This window comes from Micromys minutus, assembly GCF_963924665.1.
Source record: "Micromys minutus genome assembly, chromosome: 19".
In the NCBI taxonomy this organism is placed as follows: domain Eukaryota; kingdom Metazoa; phylum Chordata; class Mammalia; order Rodentia; family Muridae; genus Micromys; species Micromys minutus.
In genome coordinates, this window is record NC_137954.1 from 44,582,175 (window position 1) to 44,603,971 (window position 21,797).

The 21,797-nt window shown below is 36.9% G+C and overlaps 1 protein-coding gene across 1 annotated transcript in view; it reads right to left on the reverse strand.

Moving 5' to 3' along the window:
* Positions 1-5,983: 5,983 nt before the first annotated feature.
* SLCO4C1 (solute carrier organic anion transporter family member 4C1) overlaps positions 5,984-21,797 on the reverse strand; it is a gene marked incomplete at both ends in the record, with an annotated part of 46,528 nt that continues 30,714 nt past the window's right edge. Inside the window, 7 exons of the mRNA XM_080932848.1 lie at positions 5,984-6,144; positions 8,489-8,626; positions 10,037-10,101; positions 12,880-13,070; positions 16,025-16,178; positions 21,088-21,283; positions 21,638-21,782. Of these exons, the coding sequence (XP_080788974.1) occupies positions 5,984-6,144; positions 8,489-8,626; positions 10,037-10,101; positions 12,880-13,070; positions 16,025-16,178; positions 21,088-21,283; positions 21,638-21,782 (1,050 nt within the window). The remainder of the gene's footprint in view (positions 6,145-8,488; positions 8,627-10,036; positions 10,102-12,879; positions 13,071-16,024; positions 16,179-21,087; positions 21,284-21,637; positions 21,783-21,797) is intronic.

Here is a 21,797-nt window from a genome sequence, read left to right on the forward strand (position 1 = left end):
CTTTTCCCAGAAAGGGATACCTGTAAAAATTCCAATCTTTAGGTGTCCATTTTTATTAAGTCTAATTACCAGGAAGAAGAACATGGTTGGTGTTTCTTCAGAATGTTATTACTTCCAGAGCAGTCACGAGGAGATAATCAAATATTAAGTATTGACGTGGATCATTGGGTGTGAATCGCTAGACCTTTAATCTCAGCTCTCAGGAAGCCCAGCCAGGACTAAGCACGTGTTCTACTGGTTTTGAAAATGAACTAGAGAGAGGTACATTAGTCACAAAAATATGAGAGTCTCCAGGACACAAGGATATTAGCTACTAATAATAGCCCTTGGAGTAAAGACCCTTTAGCAGCCTTTTTCTTTTAGAAATCAGTCCTTCCTAGAAAGAACAGGCAACAATGGGATGTGTGCTCAATAGTTATATGTCAGTGTGACACAAACTAAAGTGATCTGACAGGTGAGAGCCTCACACTGAGAAAAGTGTCTCCATGAATTTTCTATAGGGTATTATAAATGCATCTTTTATACTCTTTGTATAATTGTCATATCTGAGATTTACTGTCCCCATCTGATAACCTAGACCTAGTCCTGGAGGCTTCTGGCCTCTGTAAAATTGTTTCTAGGCCTAGAATGCTTTCAACCTATGAGACTTAATCCTGAGGAAGTTCACCTCTTTTAGGTACAATTAGCATGGTGAGCTTGTCTGTATAACTACTCTCAAATTTATTTCCTAGGAACACTGGTTTTTGTGTGGTTTTAAAGTATAAGAAATACAATTTTAGGGGCTCTGAGACTTTTCCAAAACACCCCATTCTTCAGCAAACAGGCAGGGACAGAATTAACTGGCTGACAGCCACAAGGCCTCATAGAAAAGTTCAAATATGCAACGTCATCAGTCTAAACCCCTCAAAGTTTTTGAGAATGTATAAACAAAGTTTTAGTGGACAGGTCAAGTTATACTGACCAAGCCGAGTTAAGACAAAACAATTTTCCGAAAAAGACCCTCTACACCTCCCAGTGATAAATTCTGAGAAAAACCACCAAGAGTCAGCCTGAACCTGCCCGACCAACCCAGTTCCTCCCCCCTTCTTAAGAACTCTCCAAACGGGTCCTTTCCCAAGGCCAGGCACAGGGCTTGATGAGGAAATGACTAAGCCAACAACAGCCCCTTGAGCAGGTTAGCTAATGCCTGAAAAGGTCCTTTGTTCCACCAATGAGAATAAGCCAAATACCCTGTTGCTGATGTCTGACCACTGTAGAGAATAAAAGATGTATGCTTTTGGAGTTTGGGGTTGACTCTCCCTGTGAGGATGAGCAACCTCATGGAATTAAACCTCTTGCCCTTTCAGTGGTCTATCGTCTAATTATGTTCTGTGGGCTGTGCTCTTGAGCTAAGACTCCTGGGGTCTTACAACAGTTTCTCCTTGAAGCTCTTTGTAGCAATCTATCTGCCACTTTATAAAGCCTTATGTGCTCTCTCACACTATGGAATGAAATTCTTCTTCCTCATGAGCAAGTGGATATCCTTTTTTGCAAGAGGATTATACAACCTCCCGCAAGCCTTCGGATGATTAAACTCCAAATCAACATCTTTACCCAAACCTCTTACTAGACTTCAAACTAAAACCAGCCAACCAAACTGATCACAGAATCCTCACCTATAGAAATGATGACAATTCACATTTGTTTCAAAACAATAAAATCTGAAAATAAGAGGTTGGCAATAGACAAGACAGCATAGCAAAGAAGGGAAGACCTAAAACTATTCTTGAATGAAAAGGACTAAAGATCAGGACAAATAAACATTGAATTATGGATAGGATCTACACCACGTAAAGACCACTAGTGTCTAATGAGAATATTGCCAAGTATTGTACTGGACATTTTGATAAACCAAGGGTTAAATAATTAAGAGCTAAAGTTAATCTGCATACTACCCTTGCCGCAAAACAAACGACTTCCGAAAATACTGCTGTTTATGTAATATGACAAATAATGAGTTTTCTCTTCAGTGAAGAAGATTGGTTACCCCAACTGCATACGTGTGCTTGATCACATGTAAGGTGTGTAGGCAGGAAGGACATGAAGATGTGTCCTTGTCTCTCATTGGATGGGGGTGGGAAGGTAGAAAGGACAGTAACCTTGTGAATTGTGCTTTTTATGAGCATCTGACAAACCTAAATGAGTACCATCCGCTGTAAATCCTGGGTATGTGCCTGGCCAATGTCTATCTTCCTGGCCAGTACTTAATAAAGCTTGTTTTAATTGGACAACCATAGATTTAGTCTTTCTCCTCACAATCTTTGGGTTTAGTAATAAACATTCAAAAAAAAAAAGTTACCTTTGTAAGTAACAGGTGTATTACATCTGTGAAGTCTGCACAAAAACTTGTTATTCTTACATGACTCATACATGTAAACTATAATGTAAAAGGATATTCCTAGTATGATAAAGAATACTGTTTTTATATAATTGTATATACCTAATAAGCTATAAAGCCACCGGATTGCATTCATGTTCCAAAGCTCTCTGATTTTCCTTTCCCATTCTCAGAATGTGCGTAGATACACAAAGACAAGTCATCCCTCATGTCCATCAGGCGGCCATCACAATCTGGATTCCAAATGTCTAAAAGGTTGGTTACCAGCTGGTATCATTCCTGGGAGTGGTTGGGACTAAGAAGCTAGGGAAAGTCAGCTGCTATGGGCACACTCAGTGGGCACACTGGAATACCATCTGATCCTTACTCTGCTCTCTGGCCACTCTGCTAGAGCTCACCAGAAGCTCAGCAGCAGCACAGCCAAATGACCTTGGCCTTAACCTTTGAAGCTGTAAGCCAAATGTCTTTTCTTTTAGGTCATTTTTCTAAGATCTCAGGCATTCCACTCATCCTTGATTGTCAACCCGATGGGATTTAGAATCACCACGAGACCAACTGTCTGGTTATATCTGTGAGGATTAATCCAGATGAAGTTAATTGATGTGGGGGAGCTGTACCAAAAGTGTGGGCAGAACCATTTCACAGGCTGTGGTTCTAGACTGAATAAAAAGAAGACAACGTATTGAAACACAAGCATTCCTTTCTTTCTGCTTCCTAGCATATGTGCCCCGTGACTAGCAGTGTCACGTGCCTGCTGCCAGCCATGGCTTCTCTGCCATGCTAGACTACAATCTTACAGTGACCTAAGATACCATGTTAGGCTGGAGAGAGGGCTCAGTGGTTAAGAGCACTGGCTGCTCCTCTAGAAGACCACGATTCAATGCTAGGAACACACGTGGCTGCTCACAGCCATCTTCAGTTCTAGTTCCAGAGACATTCAGCATCTTCTGGCCTCTACAGGTATTGCATGGAAGTGGTGCACAGACATATAAACAGGCAAACACCCATACACATAAAATAAAAAGCAGTAAAACAGTGTAATATAAATATTTTGATTTAATAAAAAATTATATGTAAACATTATTTACAGAGTTGTTTGCAACAAAGAAAATAGGTCTAACATTTTATTTATATTTCTTTCAATTTACATAGCAAAGTCAAATGTATACAATTTTCCATGGTTAAGAAAGAGTTTTATATTTTTATTTTCTGCAGTTAAGAAAATCAGAATAATACAAATTTTAGTATATATTCAATTATGTACAGAATTACAGCAGGTACACCTGCAAGTTATTTTCAAACAATTATAAACTGTGGCAAATACACATCATGAAAATATAGTCTAGAAGCATCAGACCAACACATATAATCTGCATGAATTTACAAATGGAAGCAGTGAAGATTACAGTAGTGTGTTCACTTTATTCAAAACAGAGGTATTCTTTCTAAATATGCATATTCAAGTGCTAAAATTATTGGTTCCCTTTAGCCATTTTCATTTGCAAGTTTGTTAAAACAAATGTGAAGAGAGATGTGTCAAAACTGAGTATACTGGAAACAATGTCCACTTGATGAACATGAATAAAAATTCTCTAGTGACCTGTTCATCAGAAAACATATCTGGGGTTTTTCATTTTTTTCTCTCAAAGGGACCACGTTCTGTTTTCTTGTTCTCACTTCACGTTTCTATCACTAAGCTTCTCAGGATTGCATTAGCTTATCCTCTTCCACACATGGGGCTGTAGAAAGTCTGACTTCTAGTCCCCTTGGCCACAGTAGATGCAGTATTTAAGATGTGCCCAGAGGTGGGGAATCATCTTCTCCCCTGAGGTATCATGTGGATTTCCCTAACTTTTGTGTACGTCCCTCTGCTTGATGGAAGTGTAAGCCTCCCAAATACCAGAATTCAGGCTATATATTTTCAAATTTATTTTTGGTTTGTAAGTTCCTGAGATAAGTAGGTCTAGCCCTGTGTTTCCTGAGACTGTCCCTTCACATTGAACATTGAAGATGCTTGAGTCTAATTCCTAACTCATTCCTCCTTCTCGAATTTCAGCTTACAAGAGCTCCCAGCTTCAGTAGTCACAGACCACACATGGATTACCACCAGGCACAGCAACGTAAATTCTGTGAATATTTGTGTCTCTAATTCTAGATTTCTTCCAGGTTTTCTTTTCTGGGCTTGTGTTGCCCTGATGGAGAACCTGATTCGTGAAGCTTACAGAGTAAACATAGGTGGTACAGGTGTGGGCTGGCTGTCTGGGGAAACTAATTGAAGTAAAAGATTTGATTTGTATAATTAAAAAAAAAAAAAGCACAAAGATGATCACCTTAGACTTGAATAGATCTTTTCAGGATTGAGTACCAAATTGAGAATTTGCACTCAGCTACATCCTTAGCCCTGTAATACTTTTATTAATTAGAATTGATATTCATAATAGTAAGTTACTTTTGTTGATGCTCAGTGACAGACGCCTTCAGTAACCTGCACAGATGGAATTCAGTGACTGTAATGTAAGGTGTATGAAATACTTGAGCTTCCAGTAACTACAGTGGATTTGAAACGTTCACTAAATAACAATGAATTGATGTCTATTAAATGAAATTCTGCTTATGTTACTATAATAAATGGGCTAGGTGTAAAATAAAATTTAGAGTATTTGATACATAAACATTTGTTAATAGTGTATGATGACACTTTGTCATGTCTACTTGGCACTTTTCATTATTGAAGCTGGTTCTTTTCTCTGAAAATATGTAATTGAACAATACTATCACAGTCATAAGTTTTAGTGTTAAAAGTCAACAACATTAACAAATTGCCTCCTAGAATTCTTATTCTAAATTGGAAATGTGTAGTTGATGCTGATATTTCTATCAGTAATTTACTATGAAAATATGTGCTAGAAAGAAGATATAATATAAAACCTAATTACACTTTAAAGATGTCTTTAATTCTATGAGTTTTAAACAACTAGTCCTGAAAATCATCACATAAATTTGATTTGCCTACATTTTTGTGCTACAAACTTCTCAAATAAGCTCAAACAATCAACAGTAAAAATTAAAGTGGAGCTACTTATAGAAAGAATAAAAATATGACAGTGTAAGCCAATGGTGGTGATTCAGACTTATAACCTCGGTACATGAGATGTAACTCCAGGAGAATCAATTGTCACGAGTCATCTTTAGCCGAGTTTCTGGGCTGTTTGGGGTATGTGAGGCCCTGTCTTAAAAAAGCAAAAGAAATGAAAACTGATGTTTTACTTCCTGTGTGTGCATACCTTTGTTTAAAATCATAAACTTTTAACTATGTTTCCTTGTTCTTGTTACTCTTTGGTAATTGCATCCATTAGACAATAGAAATAAATTAGAATATGTGGTTTGTCGCTTTTGGTGAACTTTCAAGGCATAAACCTGTTATATTTTGAGTTTGTTTTTTGGTTTTTATTTTAACAAAAATAGAAATCTCTACATAGGCAATGACCACCTCAGTTGTGGAACGTGGGTTTTACGCCATGGTCTACACAGATGAGCAATGGTGCCTTGACACAGTACGTTCTTATAGACAGAAGCCAATTTTCCAAAACAGCCTCCTCTTTATTTTCATCCTTCATTTTCTGCTTTGTTGAGATCCTCTTCCACTGAAATAGTAGACACAACTACATTCTGACTTTGAAATGATACCTCTGTTTCTGGAGGCGGTGGTTTATAGAGAACAATCGCAAGTCCATTGAAGAATATGGTCACAACTTTACAAGTAACACCTAAATACAAAGCAAAACAAGACAAGACAAAACAGAGTAAAACAAAACGTCATGTTTTAGACCTTTACTGATGAATAAAAAATAGTTTCCACTAAGTAATTCTTCATAAGTTAAAAAAAAAGAAAAAGAAAAAGAAGACTCCTGTTTTAAAGTAATGATTATTAAGAATAGTCATTTTATAGTTTCAATTTTTAAACCACAAGAGAGACTGCAGGATCCTGATATAAAAACCTCCTCAGAGGCTCTGCCAGATCCATCTTGATACAGTTGAGGATGCTTACAGATAACCATCAGACTAAGCATGAGGACCCCAAGAAGGAGCTAGAGAAAGGACTGAAGGAGCTGAAAGGGTCTGCAACCCCATGGGAAAAACAAAATTATCAATTATCCAAATTTGCCATAGCTCCGAGGGACTAAAACATCAACCAATGAGTTCATGTGAAGAGAGAGCCAGGTGCATATGCAGCAGAGGAAAGCATTTTCTGGCATCAATGAGAGGAGAGGCCTTTGGAAGCAAAGGCTAATTTTTTTTCCAGTGTAGCAGAATGTGGGAGTGTGAGGTTGGGAGAGGGAGCACCTTCATGAAGGGGATGGGAGGAGGAGGGGAGGTAGGATTGAGGGAAGGAGATAAGATCCAAAATGTAAATACAGATAATGTCCAAATGTTCAACACTACACTTAGGCTTTGTACCACATTTCTAAATTTGTAAATACATACCATGCTTATGGGAGGAAAAACAATCAAAAGTCAAAAATGAAATAAAATAGCTCGCCATCTTTAAAATTGCATAAAATTAAAAAATTAATGTCAAAAATAAAAATAATAATGTTAAAAATAAACAGACTGAAGAGGTCTTTGGTCAAGGACTGGTTATGAATTAGTCGTATTTCATACTTGCTCTAATTTATCTTGCCATATAGCTAAAAACATAATTTATTCAAATCTACCACATAAATTTCTATTTGATTTCTAATACTTCTTTTTAACTGAACTATAACTCGATTTCCACCACAGTTTTCTGCTTTAATAAGTGTAAGAATTGAAACTGGTCTCAAAGTGTCATTTGTCAATGGCTGACTTTGTGTTTGCTTATCATGCAAATTTATTATAGAACATCTGAGTAGCAGGAATTCTCCGGGATCTATTTAAGCCTTAATTCTTCTGAAGATCACTGACCTGGGCGACTGTCTCAATGCTCGCTCAGTGATGATTGCGTTTTAAAGATTTGTGTTTTAAAGTTACACATCTCTTTTAAATATCTTAGATTATCAATGTGATTACAATATTTCTCTCTTCCCTTTATTCCCTCCAAATTCTCCTACACCTGCCTGTTTTTGTTCTCTTTCAAATTCATGACTTTTTTCATTGTTATTACATGTATGTATGTATGTATGTAAATAAATATTCATACATACCACCTGCCTGGTCTGTATAATGTTTTTTATACATGTTTTTCAAAGGTGTCCATTTGATATTGGATAACCAACTGGTGGCTTTTCCCTGGGGAAAATTATTCTGCTCATAACATTCCATAGTTGCCTGTACTTTTTTGTGTAGGCTTGAGGCCAAACAATAATCTAAACATGTACCCTTATACCCACAGTTAAGTATAGTCTTCACCCCTATTTGGGGAAACATTAGGAACAAGTTGAATAAAACAAATTTTGAATGATAAGTAAAAATAATAAGATTAATTTGATCTGGACTAGTTAATGTTTGCTCTTGATGTGTGGTTTGGGTTGCCCTGGTGTTGCTTGCATTCTAAAGTTATTCTGCTTCCTCAAGAGGGGCTGCCCTGACAAGGATCATGTTCTCAGGTAATTTCATGTGAAACTTCTCCCCCTTGAACAGGTCAAATAAAGGCTAGAGCCTGTGCTTGGGCAGTTGGAAGGTGGGGCTGGAGGTGTTAGAGAATGGGGAAAGGGTAGGGAACTGCAGAGAAGGACAGAGAAAAAAGAGGTGGAAGGAAGGTGGAGCAGAACCATATGGCCTGGAGAAGCCACAGTAGATAAGTAGATTAATGTAATGGGGAATCTGTCCAATGCAGGCATGCAGTTTATAAATATTATATCTGAGTTGTGTGTTTTTGCACTGGCTTTGGGGTTGGAGATTTTCTGTAACATTTGTGAGTTTATATATGTATTATTTATTTATGCAGTAGATATTGAAAGTGAAAATCTTATTCTTCTGCTACTAAAGACTGAAAACTGCAGAGGTCACTTGAGCCTCTGAAATCAAGTTGGGTAGCTTCAATTAGCTTCAGAACTGCACGATGGTCCCACAGGGTGACCTGAACATGGCAATAATACTAGACCATGAATCACTAACGAGATGTCCACTTACTTATAGCTACCAGCATATGCGCCATCCTGATGTTATCATAAATCCAACACGCTCCCTTTATTCCACATTCATTGACATCCCAAAGAACACAAGTGCTGTCTATTGTGACACCAAATATAATTGGCCCAGGTATCGTACCTAGAGGAATTAAAGGCAAAATGAAAATAATAAAGAAGATAAAATATAGGTCTCAACATGTAGAAATAGACACATATTTATATAATAGAAATAGACTTTATCCACATACACATTAGCTAATTCATATCTAAGTCAAAGGGATATAAAAAAACACTTGGTCAAAATATTTTAAATAGTTATAAGTAACTACATATTTCTAATCAATTTTTAAAAGTACTTTAGTAATGGAACCAGTAAGATGGCTCAGTAGGTAAGGGCTCCCATGTCTGGCCATCTGAATTGACTCCCCAGAACCCACGTAATAGAAAGACCCAACTCTTTAACGTTGTCTTCCCTTTTGTGGCACCTGTACACCCACTTGACACACACAAACATACACTAAATAAAGTTTTTTTTTAAGAAATTTAAAGATAATCATATTGTTATGTTGTGTTAGAAGTTTAGAAAAATGTTATTTTAATTGATACGAAATCTATAAACAGTAATGAGGTACCATGTAATGTTTGTAGATCTGCAAAAATCATTAAATTAAGGTGAATGCAGTCATATATATATATATTGTTTGTAGTGGTAAAAATGCCTTTCAAAACCTATTTCCCTGGCTTTTAAAAGTGTTAGTTTAATAAATATTTTAGTTCCCTGCTTTCATAAGGTAACAAATGACTACCTCTTTGAAACTGACTATGATAGAGTTAGAAAATAAAGACTGGTTTTGGTGCACAAAAAATAATAATAAACTATATTATACATGTCTGTCCATTTTGTGCCTACACACACACACACACACACACACACACACACACACACACACACACACACACAAACACATAGATACACACACACATACACACAGACACACACACAGAGACACATACACACACACGTGGGCAGGTATGTATAATGTAATATTAAAGTGGATACGAGTAAACATGTTCACATACAGACATGTAGAAGTTTTTCTTACTCACACGCATACATATACCAGGAAGCAATGTACTTCTACACGTAAGTAACCCCCCACACATTTTTATATATATCCCACATTAGTAAATTCAAAGAAATGAAGAGTGAAAGTATTTTTAAAAAATACATACTGAGTATTCTCAGTGATTAAATAAGAGGAGGAGAGAAAACTATATGCTGAGATTTATAATTTATATTTCAAATAAATCAGGTATTCCCTTCGATGAAGTGGGATTGGGAACAAGAGATAACGAATTGGACAGGTGAGATGTAAGTTGTACTCTCATCCATGTAGGCAGTGCTACATCATGGGTGTTAGAAAAATTTACCAGTGACAACTATGTCTTCTTTATCTTTCATCATGTACTTGGTATGCAACATATACAGAACATATGTGTAACACCTATGAACCAAAACAGCACATACTAATGTTTTGAAATAACACACCTAACAACCGAAGAAGCATGAACTGCACTCCCAATGCTAGAGACCGCTGTCTGTGATTCACACACCTGCAAACATATTCAAAACAATGAGAAAGAAGATCCGGATATATTGTAATCATAGCCATACTTTCATATGTTAACACCAGTTTAACGTTGCTACTCAGGTAAATATACAAATTAAAATATTTTTAAAATCTTATAAGTAAGTTATCTTGGGATTACAAAAGAATACTATTATCAGTGGTAAAGTATTACATATAACAGCAAAAATGTCACTAGCTTCTGTCAAAGTAAAAGGGAGTAAAGCGTACAATTACAATATTTATTTCTCATAAAAAATCCTAAATAAATTAGGCATAGGGGGAATGAACCTCAGCAAAATAAAAGTCACAAATGACAAAACCATATGTGACATAATGCATGCTCTGGGTTGGGAGTAGGAAAGGACGCCCTCTTTCAGTGTCAGAATTCTGTCTAGAGGACTTACATATCAAAAACAAAGAAAAGACATACAAATTTGGAAAAAAAAAGAAACATTCCATTTTTAGATGATTACACCAACTACAAAAGTAAAAGTCTCCACAGACAGAACTATTCTAATGAGTAAATGAAGTTAATAAATTTGAAGATACCAAATCAACACTATCAATCAGTTACATTTCTACTCGTTCTGAAATATCCATAAAAAAAGTAAGAAAAAATTCTGCTTACAATAGTAATTAAATATCTTGGATTAAAAACAGGGATAAAACTCTTGGATATTAAAATACTTAAAACTGATGTTGGAAGATGAGACACAGAGAGACATTTTAATGTTCATGAATCAAAATAATGTTGTCAATATGCTCATACTATCCAAGGCAATTAGAATAAAATCTCCATCAAAATGCTAATGAAACTTCATAAAAATAGAAACCATAACATTCATATGAAAAAGACCCAGAATAGCTATACCAATTTTGTTCAATACGAACAGCTAGAGGTCTAATATTACCAGATTTCAAGCTACAATAACAAAGCTATAATAATAAAAACAGTCTGAGTATGACATCATAAAAATGTATACAAAAATAACTAGAAGAGAACACACACGTATGTACATGCAATTGATGTTTGACAAGGGTGTCAAGAACACATAGTAAAGGGAAGAAGACACCACTTGATAAATTATATTCAGAAAATTGTATACTCTAAATTTACATGCAAAATAATGAAATTGAACCCTTATCTCAAACTGTATACAAATCACATTCAATTTAACCAAAGACTAAATAGAAACCCTGTGTCCTGTCCTTGCAAAAACAAAGACATAATGTTGTTGATATTCATTTCAGCAATGACATCTCTAGCTATCACGCCAGAAACGTAAGCTAACAAGGCAAATAGAGGCAAATAGGACTATCCCACAACGTTTCTGCACAGCAAAGGAAGCAAAGTTAAGAGACAAGTGTGCAGGAAAGCACTGGTAAATGGGGCATCTCATTAGCACTTCTTCCAAAAGAAACCATAAACTCAAGTGGCATAATAATGAAAAAAGACTTCCATAAATAGACAGAAGATCTGAATAGGTAGTTCTCCAAAAAAGGCACAGCAATAGCTGGATACATTGTGGGAAACAATGTCAAAATCAGTATTCATGAACAAATGTCCACCAAGACCACAGGAGACGCCATCTTGCTCTTACTAGTTTCTTGTGACAAAGTAAAACAGAATGCTCTTGAGGAAATAGCGAAAAGCAAGCCAGTGTAAACTACAGGAAGAAAAGTGAGTTTATCCTCACAAACAGCAATTTCTCAAAGAAGTTAAAAGCATAAGTAAAATGGGACCCAACACAATGTCAAAGATTGCTTCCCTTTCGTTCACTGCAGTCTTGTTAGCAATAGTTATAAACTATTGAAAAGGTAAATCATCAAAGGAATAGAAAAACAAAATGTGGCATATGATATTATACCACACGAGGGAGTCTCACCATTCATAGAGTGTTTGAATTTAGAGTACATTGTGCTGAGATAAGACTGAGTAAAAAGTCATGTGACCAGGATATAAGCCAGACAAGAGGGCCACGAGCCTATAATCCCAGCACCTAGGAGCCTAAAACAGTAGAAGAGTGACTTCAGGTTCAAGGCCAGCCTGTGCTCAATACGGAAATGTTATCTAAAACTACAAAGCAACAGAAAACTAGAAGCAGAAACAACTAAGCCCTAAAAGGCAGCTACGTAGTCTAAATTGTGTTTCCTTTTGCTAAATACCTCTAAATTCCAGAGAGCAGTGCTAACATTTAATATCATTAACAAACAATATACTCTGCACTTATTAAATGTATGAATGGTAGTGGGTGAATACTGAAAATCAATGTAGTAAGAAAGAAAAGGCCTGTGTTTGTCTGGAAAGAGGCAGAAAACTGTCAGATGGAAGGTAGAGACTCTGGTAGGGCAGCATTTAAGGGAAAAAAAACAATAAACAAAAAAACCTCCAGCTAATGCTGAGATGACAGCCAGCATTTTAGCATTTTGTCGGGCGTTGATCTACCAGCACCCACTTTTCAACTTATAAAAGAAGACTGTGATTATGCCAGAAGACTTAACACAGAACTTATCAAGTTTCCAGCTCACACTGGTCATGTGGGCAACCTGCAAAGGGATTAATGTCAAACACGTGCCACATGGGCAACACAAAGGAGTTTTCTACATTAGTCTTTAAACCTCAGTCACTTGGGCTTCAACGGAGTCTGAGAAATCGAGATGTACCAGGAAGGTATTTCTTAAATCAATAAAAGCCTGCTTGAGCCTCTAAGTTCACAACACGCTTTTGTAGAAAACACAGGTTCCGGAGGGCAATGCTTACCTTAGGATAGACACAGTTATCGGAGTACCTGCCATAAAGGTGAAGATAACTGTAATGAAGAAAATGGCAAGAAAGATGGGCAGGTTTGAACACCGAGTTTTACATTTTCCAGCTCTAGCTTCGAAATCAATACTTTCCGCAGGAGAAGAGATTTCTTCTTTCTGTTCAATACAGGAGCAATTAGAATATACCTGAAATTTAAACACAAAAAATGGCAAAGTTGTTTCACACTTTGAAAATATTTTTGCAACATCTTGTCACTTTCTAGTGTGTAGAAAATAGCCAATAGTGCTGAGAGTCATTGACCCTCCTAAGAAATGAAACAACTTCTGACAAGCCACATATATGAAGTGCCTGCATTTGACTTTGTGGCTGTTACTCCACCTCATAGCCTGTTACTGGCTCATCACATAAAACAACTTGACAAGGGTAAAACAGTCACACACTTTCTCATGTTCTGTATACATTACTCTCAATAGGCCATAATTGGCCAAGTAATATCTTCCTTCTATTTCTTTTTCATTACAGGGGACACAGAGGTATCCATGCTGACAATCTCATTATGTGTGCTAGTTTGAAAAAACAAACACAGTAATTTTGATAAATGCCACAGTAAAATTACCTTGTACACACAACTCTTGACAAAATGCTGCTTTTCATCACGACATTTTAACGACAATTTTCTGAACTTTTCATCTACTTACAGAAGGTAAGGAATCCTTTTTATAGCATGTTGATGATAAAAAGGAGTTACTATAGATAGCATATTGGTTATTTATCATGTACGTATATATAGGCATAAATGTATACCTACAATATCATAACCTTGTGAATGGTAATGACCAAGAGATCATATTTTACCCGAATAGAAAGGTGATCAGTTATTTAGAAACTTTATTAAATCTCAAAGGCATTGTATATCTCAATTTTTATCTTTAGTGTAAACTTTTTACACATTTAAAACATGAACAAAATCATGTGAGAGAGGAAGTCAAAGAAAGGAGTGTTTTCAGGGTTTCGAGAATAGATTCTTTCGCTGTATTACAGGAATTGGAATAGCAGCGGGTTGGGAAGAGCAAATATGTAAACAGTGCTCTCACGGTGTTGTTAAATAGGAATGATCAAATAGACTCTAAAATGAAGTCGTTCTTCCTAAACATTTTAAAAATGTATGACACTTACTGACTGTGGGCCAGGGAGTCTGGTGTGTCACAGAACACACGCAGAGGGAAGGACAGTCCATACCTCCATCGTGTGGGCTCTGCTATTCAACCTCAGGTATTCATGCACAGCTGCAAGCACAGGCCCACAACTTAAATACCTTAAGACAAGAAACTGACTATGGAATTTTCTGTCATTGAAAAACTCAAGTAAAAGATGTGACAGAGCTCACAGCCAATGTCAGTTTTGTATTTGGGTCACGGACAGAAAATGTGCTTAGATTGCTAAAAAATGCACAAGCATCTAATCATGAAATTGCTCATAAAAAGTGTGTCTCAGGCTGGAGACATGGTTAATAATACTGTTGCCCTTGCAGAAGTCGGGTTCAATTCCTGTACCCACATGGTGGCTCACTACTTTCCGTAACTCCAGTTCCAGGGGTCTTTCTCACTTCCTCAGGCACTAGGTACATTCATGGTAGACTTTCCAACTACAGAAAAATACTAGTCAGCCACCTACCTTGTAGGTAGTTCTGACTGTGTTGCTGTCAAACTCACTTGTAGGATTTTTTATTCCTGATAATTAACATCCTACTAAATTTGTCAAGGTGCTTAAAACCAAAGTCTTCCAACTGAACTCGAGCAAACATCCCTTCACTTGATGGCTAAAATCTTAAACTCTCTGACACTGTTTTTTCTCTTTTTATTTTTAGACAGGGCCTCAGACTGGCTTCAGACTTAGAGAACTATCTTTGCCTCCTGAGTGATGGAAAATAGGCAAATTTATGCCAACATTGTAAAAATATTTTTATTCTCCTGTAGTAATTGTTGTCTCCAAAGCTTACTGCATCTGTCTGCTAACATAAACCCAATTCTGGAAGCTTCCAGCCTTCATACCCTGTTATCTAGGCCTAGAATGTTTTCAGCCTCTGGGATTTACTGCCGAATAAGCTCCTCCCTTCCTACTTCTTTCTGAGCCCTGGCTGGCTGACTCAGCTCAGCTCCACCGACTTAACCTCCTCTCCAAGCTGACTAATTCAATCTGGCTTCTCTCAGTTTCTGACTGAATGTTTCTTTCTCATTCGCTGGTTCATTCTATCTTCACCTGTGTCTAGCTGGCTCTTTCTTCAGCCTGTTTCTGTACAGTGGTCCCAGTGAATCTGCCTCCTTCCCTTTTTCCTCTTGGCGCTGCTTCCTCTCTGTGTATCCTCCGTACTCCTGAGAACTGTGCGTTTTCTACTCTGTCAAATCCTCTGATTAGCCACTTTGTCTGTCACGCAATGAGACACCACTTTCAAACATGGGTGCTTCCTTGTGCACACTAACTTTGCCTTCATTGTTTGGGATTAATGGGGTGTACTAACGGTTGAGCCACACAACTGGGAACAGCTGTTCTTCAGTCAATAGCCAAGTTTCAGGGTTCAGAGTGTGATCCAATAGTCTGCAACACAGCACACACTGTGTACAGAGTGGGCCACGCGGGATGGAACCCACGGCTCAAACACGAAAGGCAAGCACGCTGCCTGTTTGGCTGCTTGCTTTGTCTGAAAGCATTTAATTGTATTTAAAAAGAAATTTCTGGGTAAATCATTGGAGATTAAAAGTACATCTTATATTCGAAGTTGAATTTATATATATGATTTGGCTGTTTTAAAATGTATCCGTGTTGTAAGAAATTAAAAAAATTAATTAGTCAGTTTCATTATATTACTGATTAGTAACCATGTTCTCATAATCATGCTCTTATAATGCACCTTATAATTGAGAAAATCCAAAACAATATAAAATGGGGATATAGTTGCCATGCTGAGTTCAGCAAGAACTGCCTGAGACATGAAGGAGTGGCTGTGAAGAGGCCAGAGATCAGAAACCAGGAAAGGAAAGCAAACAGAGGGAAAAGACAGAATCGCCCACCGAGAGTCAAGACAGCCATCACAGTGCACAGTTCATCTTAATTCATTGGGGAAAAGAGGAGACATGGCTACCTTTGGTTTCCTGTTTGAAACTGAGTTCAAACAACCTGCAAAGCAGGGAGAGAAATACTGGATTCCATCGTTTCCACAGAGCGGGTAATAATAGGACCTCGGACAGTTGCAATTGGCATTACAAGGTGCAGTCAGGTTCCCCATTTCTCCTGTTCTGTAAATAAGGAAAGAAAGATGAGGTGAGATTTTTCTGTGGAGAAGTGACTAAGGAACAACTCATAAGCAGTTGTATTTTGCCACTCATCCAAGTACTAAATGCATAAGACATCATGTCTGCTTTTCATGAGACTTAGTATACAACTAACCTACCTCCAGCCCTAGGTAATCTTTGAGGAAAGTTGCTATCTTATCCAGCTTTATACTTCCACTACTCAACACAATGCCTAATTATCACCTGTGTCTGTCACACTGTTGGATGAATGAGTGAGCAGGCACTGGGGGGACGTGGTCAAATAAGAGATATTAATAGCTTTCACAAAAGAAAAATGAAGTGAATGTCTCAGTAAATATTGGGGTTTCTGGCAACAAACAGCTCTTGATTCTACAGATTATCCTTCAGATGGGTAACATATCTCCTTCTGCTACCAACAGCAGCAAGTAGCTTTTACTTTAATTATAAAAATGATAATGTTGTTAGATATTAACAAACAACTTTAAACAGTAGAAAACTTTTAAAAATCAAATAGGTAAATGAATCATGTCATTTAATCTATTATTATCATAATAAAATTACAATCTTTGCAAAAAAGATTAATTTCTTAATTTCAGACTTGGTAATATTTTGATTATGTCCTCTCTGTCTGTGAGAAGTCCTCATATCAGGGCACAGAACTCCTCATATAATATAAATGGTCACAGAAGTTCCATTATAAAGGCTTAGTTCAATCAAAAATGATTTCTAGAGCTTTACACATTCATCCATTAAACAATGTGTGTGAAGCTTTGTGTTGACTAAAGTGAGCAAGAAGCTGAATAGGATAGCAACACACTCTGACTATTTGAGTCCAGGGATAGAGGTAGATTTATTGTATCCTAATCTGCTGATTACAGTTTACTGATATATACAGATCCATTTTAGAAACTCCAAGGCAGAACAACTAACAGGGAAAGTTTGAAGAAAGGAAACATAAGAAGCTACCTCCTAAGTGAATCATAAAGGTGTGCAAAATTTAGCCAGACAGTGGATAATTACAAAAGAAACTATGGACCAAGAGAAATAAAAATAGTATTTGAAACAGAAAATGAAAAGTTATGTTCTTATAAGAAATCAGGGTCCATGCAGATTAACAGTTGCTTCAGGGGCCGTGTTAAAAATCATTGACTGTTTATTATACAAACGTGTTACATTCAATGATGTCAAAACTCATCAAAAATGCTTTCGTATGCACATGGTATATGTCACTGTATGTGTACATGTTTGCATCTGTGTAGGTACACATTTGTGCATGTTACTAAGGTTAGCATGGAATACCTTTCTTGATTAATTTCTAAATTGAGAAAGGAACTCTCACTGTCTCGAGTCTCCAATACAAGTTGGTTTCACTAGCCAGCTTGCACTCAGAATCCACAGTGTCCATCTTCCAAGCGATGGAGTTAGATGTGGACCATGTTCATCTAACATGCCCATGGATTTTCACACTCGCTCCTCAAGCTTTTCTCCTCTAATGTTAAATAAAGTATGAGTTTGAGGGAAGGAGACCACTCAGAACATCCAAAACAAAATACACAAAATCAGTAATATTTGTTTGTTCATAGATGGTGAAGCACCATTTCAAAAAAATTAAAGGTACCTGTACTATTTCACAGAGAACCCTACTCTGAGGAAGAGGTAACCACTATGGCTTTATACATATTAAGAGTCTCAAGTTAATCAACAATTAATCAACATTTAGAAATCTTAATATCCATTTTCATCCAGGTTTAACAGAAATCATGATAATGCCACACAGAGTAGAAACATATCCCACTGTCTGATACTGTGGCACACATTGCAAAATCTAGCTATAACAGACAAACAATCTCATACTGTTTTAAGTACGTTTATAATCTTTTGTTGGACTGTATTTGTGGCTGTGCATTGGGTCTTGATACACCTGACAGTGGGAGATAATGGGAGGTCTTGGGAGGTATCTTAGTTCAGATTGTATAGTGAATTTCAGATATGCTATCATAAACACAGTGGTAGAAACATAACTGAAAGAGGAAACCAGAGGCAAAGAAAAGAGAGGCAGCATTTTGCTTATGACCATAAGTCAATACTTCCTTGAGAGGTAAAATATTTAAACCAGTGGACACATTAGAGTATTTGAATATAATCTTCAAACTGGAAAATAATGGTACTTAAGAAGGAGGTAAAGAAGTCTGTGAAGGAGGTGGATCAAAGCAGAAGACAGAAAACTAGTCAGCATGAGGTAAAAGGAAATGGATATCAAAGACTAGATTTTCCGATACTAGAAAGATCACAGAGGGATGTGGGTCCCAAGCAGGATGACCTGAACCCATATATTAGGAGAGAACCAACTCCCACAAGCTGTTTGGATTCCGATGAATGTATACACACAACTAAATTAATAAGTGCAAAGGACTGTAAGCAATAATCTGTCCTTCTGAGTGGATTAGCTCCTTGTGCAATCATGCCCTACAAAATGCTGCCATGTGTCTTTGTCAAGCACAGCTTTATTATGAAAGTATTGTAGGTTATACACACAAGACACTTTACAGTGGGGGCTGGAGAGATGGCTCAGCAATTCAGAGCACTGACTGTTCTACCAGAGGTCCTGACTTCAAGTCCCAGCAATCACACGATGGCTCACAACTATCTGTAATGGAATCTGATGTCCTCTCTCTTCTGGTGTGTCTGACAGCTACACTGTACATATATAAATAAAATAAATAAATCTTCAATTTTCTTTTAAAAAATGAAGAAGAAGCTTACAGTGGTCAACAGAAAGGAGACTAGAGAAATATAGTGCTTGAAACTCAAGCTAGTACTAAAAAAATCACATCATTGTTTCAATTGAAAATTTCTAATACTTAATTGTCATATTATTTACAAGCACATATTAAAATAGTCAAAGTTTAAGATGGCATTATGCAAAACAGAAGGAATAATGAAAAAAAACATATTGCCTATTATCAGTAAATTTCTCTCTATTTTATAAAATTTTGCCATGTGATGAAAAGGAAATTATTAGTAGAAAACTTGTAAATGTTTGTGAAATATTTTCTTCATTCCTTCCTTCCTTCCTTTTTTTTTTTTTTTTTTTTTTTCTTTCCAAGATAGGGTCTCTTTATGTAACCCTGGCTGTCCTGGGACTTGCTAAGTAGAACAGGTTGGCCTTGAACTCTCACAGATCCACCTGCCTGGGCCTCCAAACTGCCTGATAAGATATACGCCACCACACCTGGCTTAGCAGGCAAATGCTGAAAATGTATTTTCAACATTTCCAGATTTTTATTTCCTATTTCCAGAAGTGTAATTCAAATTCCCTTCAAACGGGTGGCTGACGGTGGCCTTTATTTCATCTTTACCCTCCTTAGTGTCCGCCCCTCTCGCCCCTCCCCCTCAGTGCAACATTTGCTCCTCTCCCATAGTGGTGCACCCTCTCTCCCTTTCCTTCTTTGTCGCCCCTTAAAACCTTTAACCTATGGTTGCTTTTAGGTCACAATTCTTTTCTACGTTAGTCAAATAACATTTGAAAGGCCCCCATTAGTGTCCGCTACAGAACTTTCTAGAGCTCAGTCTCAATAACCCACTGGTCACTTGGTATTTTGTTTTCCAGAGTCTGTTTGAGAGTTAGAGTTTATTGTCTCTGTAAGAGGAAGCACGGAGATGTTTGGACTAAATGTAATGGAGCTTAACCAAACACTGATTTAGAACACATGGCATCATGTTAACACAGAGGAATGACAGGCATGTGAATATAGCTACAAATCAATGGTATTGTTATTGGCAAACTTTCCTAAACAAATTTAGTGTCATGTGAATGTGGTATGACCTAAAACTATGGAATCTCATACTTGGAGTGATGCCTCCCTCACAATCTAGACACATACACCGTGAAAGAAAACATAGTGGAGTCACTGCTGGGACCTCTTGCCTGCCTGATCTACCACTGCTGGTGCAGACTTCATAGCAAAACAAACCTGACCAAAAATAACTGGATGGAGGGAGAAACTTGTCTGCAGGACACAATAAGAAATTATTTGTTTATCTAAAGTAAACATAAATTTCAAAGCAAGTAGAACAATCAGTATAATGCAGGTTTAGGTTGGTTTGAATGTGTGTGGTTTTTTTTTCTTTTTCTTTTTTTTTTTTTTTTTGTATAGTTTCAACAAAAATTAGAGAATTTCCTCAAAAAGAATAACTCCTATTCTTAAATGTTTAAGCTAATAGGAAAGTAGAATGTTAAGTTTTCTCTCGGATACTGCCATAGCTTGCTTGTTGTAACTATAACAAAATACCAAAAGTGAACAATTTAAAAAGACAAAATGTTTGCTTGAAGTTAGGAAAGAGTACCGAGTACAAGAAGTTCAAGCAAAGGGAAGCAGAACCTGCTTGGCCTCTGGATAGAAGTGGTCATGAAAGGACAGGTTGAGAAAAAAAACTAGCTAAGGTGCTTCTTGGAAAAAACAGTGATCCTAAATCTGAGGGCTCCTAATCATTTCCTTTTGTCTACACAGCATTTGCACATAGATCTGGGTATTGTTTTCACCAGATGAGCTTTCAGGGAATACATTCAATGTCTACCATATATGAATCCTTACAAAAGAAACTCTCTGGGATGTTCGATTTCTCTTTGAATCCCTGAGTCAAACACATCACCCTTAATCTGCTTACTTGCTGAATGCCCACAGCTTTTAAGCTAAATACTCAAAGCAAACAAAAAAACAAGACAAAATCCCGCAGTGTTATACTGAACCAACCAAACAAACAAACAGCAAAAGGAGTGTCTTAAATGTTTTAAAAGGCAATTCCTAATCATATGTATTGAGACAGGAAACTCTTGCAAATGCACACATAATCTCTGACATGAATATAAAAAGCAATGAAATATATTTACCCATTATATGATTCAGACACACCAGCAAATGGCTCATTTTCACATTTTGCATAAATAAATACAAAACTCAGCACAAGGGCTACTCCAGATGTACACAATGCAAACTTCATTGTATTTTTACACTTCATTTTGAATTTGGAAACAAGAACACCACCTAAGATTTGACCAAGAGCAGCTCCAGGAATTAAAACAGCCCCTAATGAAAAGTAAGATAATGAAAAACACACGATTATGCTCAGTAAGTCATACCAACAGCTGGAAACATCAAAACAAGCCTCACCACAGCTTCCACAGATAAAACCATTTATCTGACATAAAACCACATGCACGAGAAATGCCACCAATACAGGCAGTGGAGCTTGATCGACTCAAGTGTTAATTAATATATTCTCAGCCCGATTTGGTCTGTCATAAGTTGATACAGAACACTGATTTCCGAGAATCAGAAACTACTACAAAATGGACCAAAACAATGTACTCTCCTAATTAAAGCAATGTGCTTGTGCTTGCAAAGAATCAGCGTACTAAGTAGTTTGTAAAAGCCTTTTACCTCCAAGTGTAGCTGCAAAGCTTGATGTCAATCCAAATTGATTTTCTATAAACTTAGGTAAAAACGTGGCAAATCCCGTAGTGACTAATGCTTCAGAAGTAGTTGATAGAACTAAACATATAAAGACTGTATTCTTCATCAAATTCTAAGGAAAAAAATA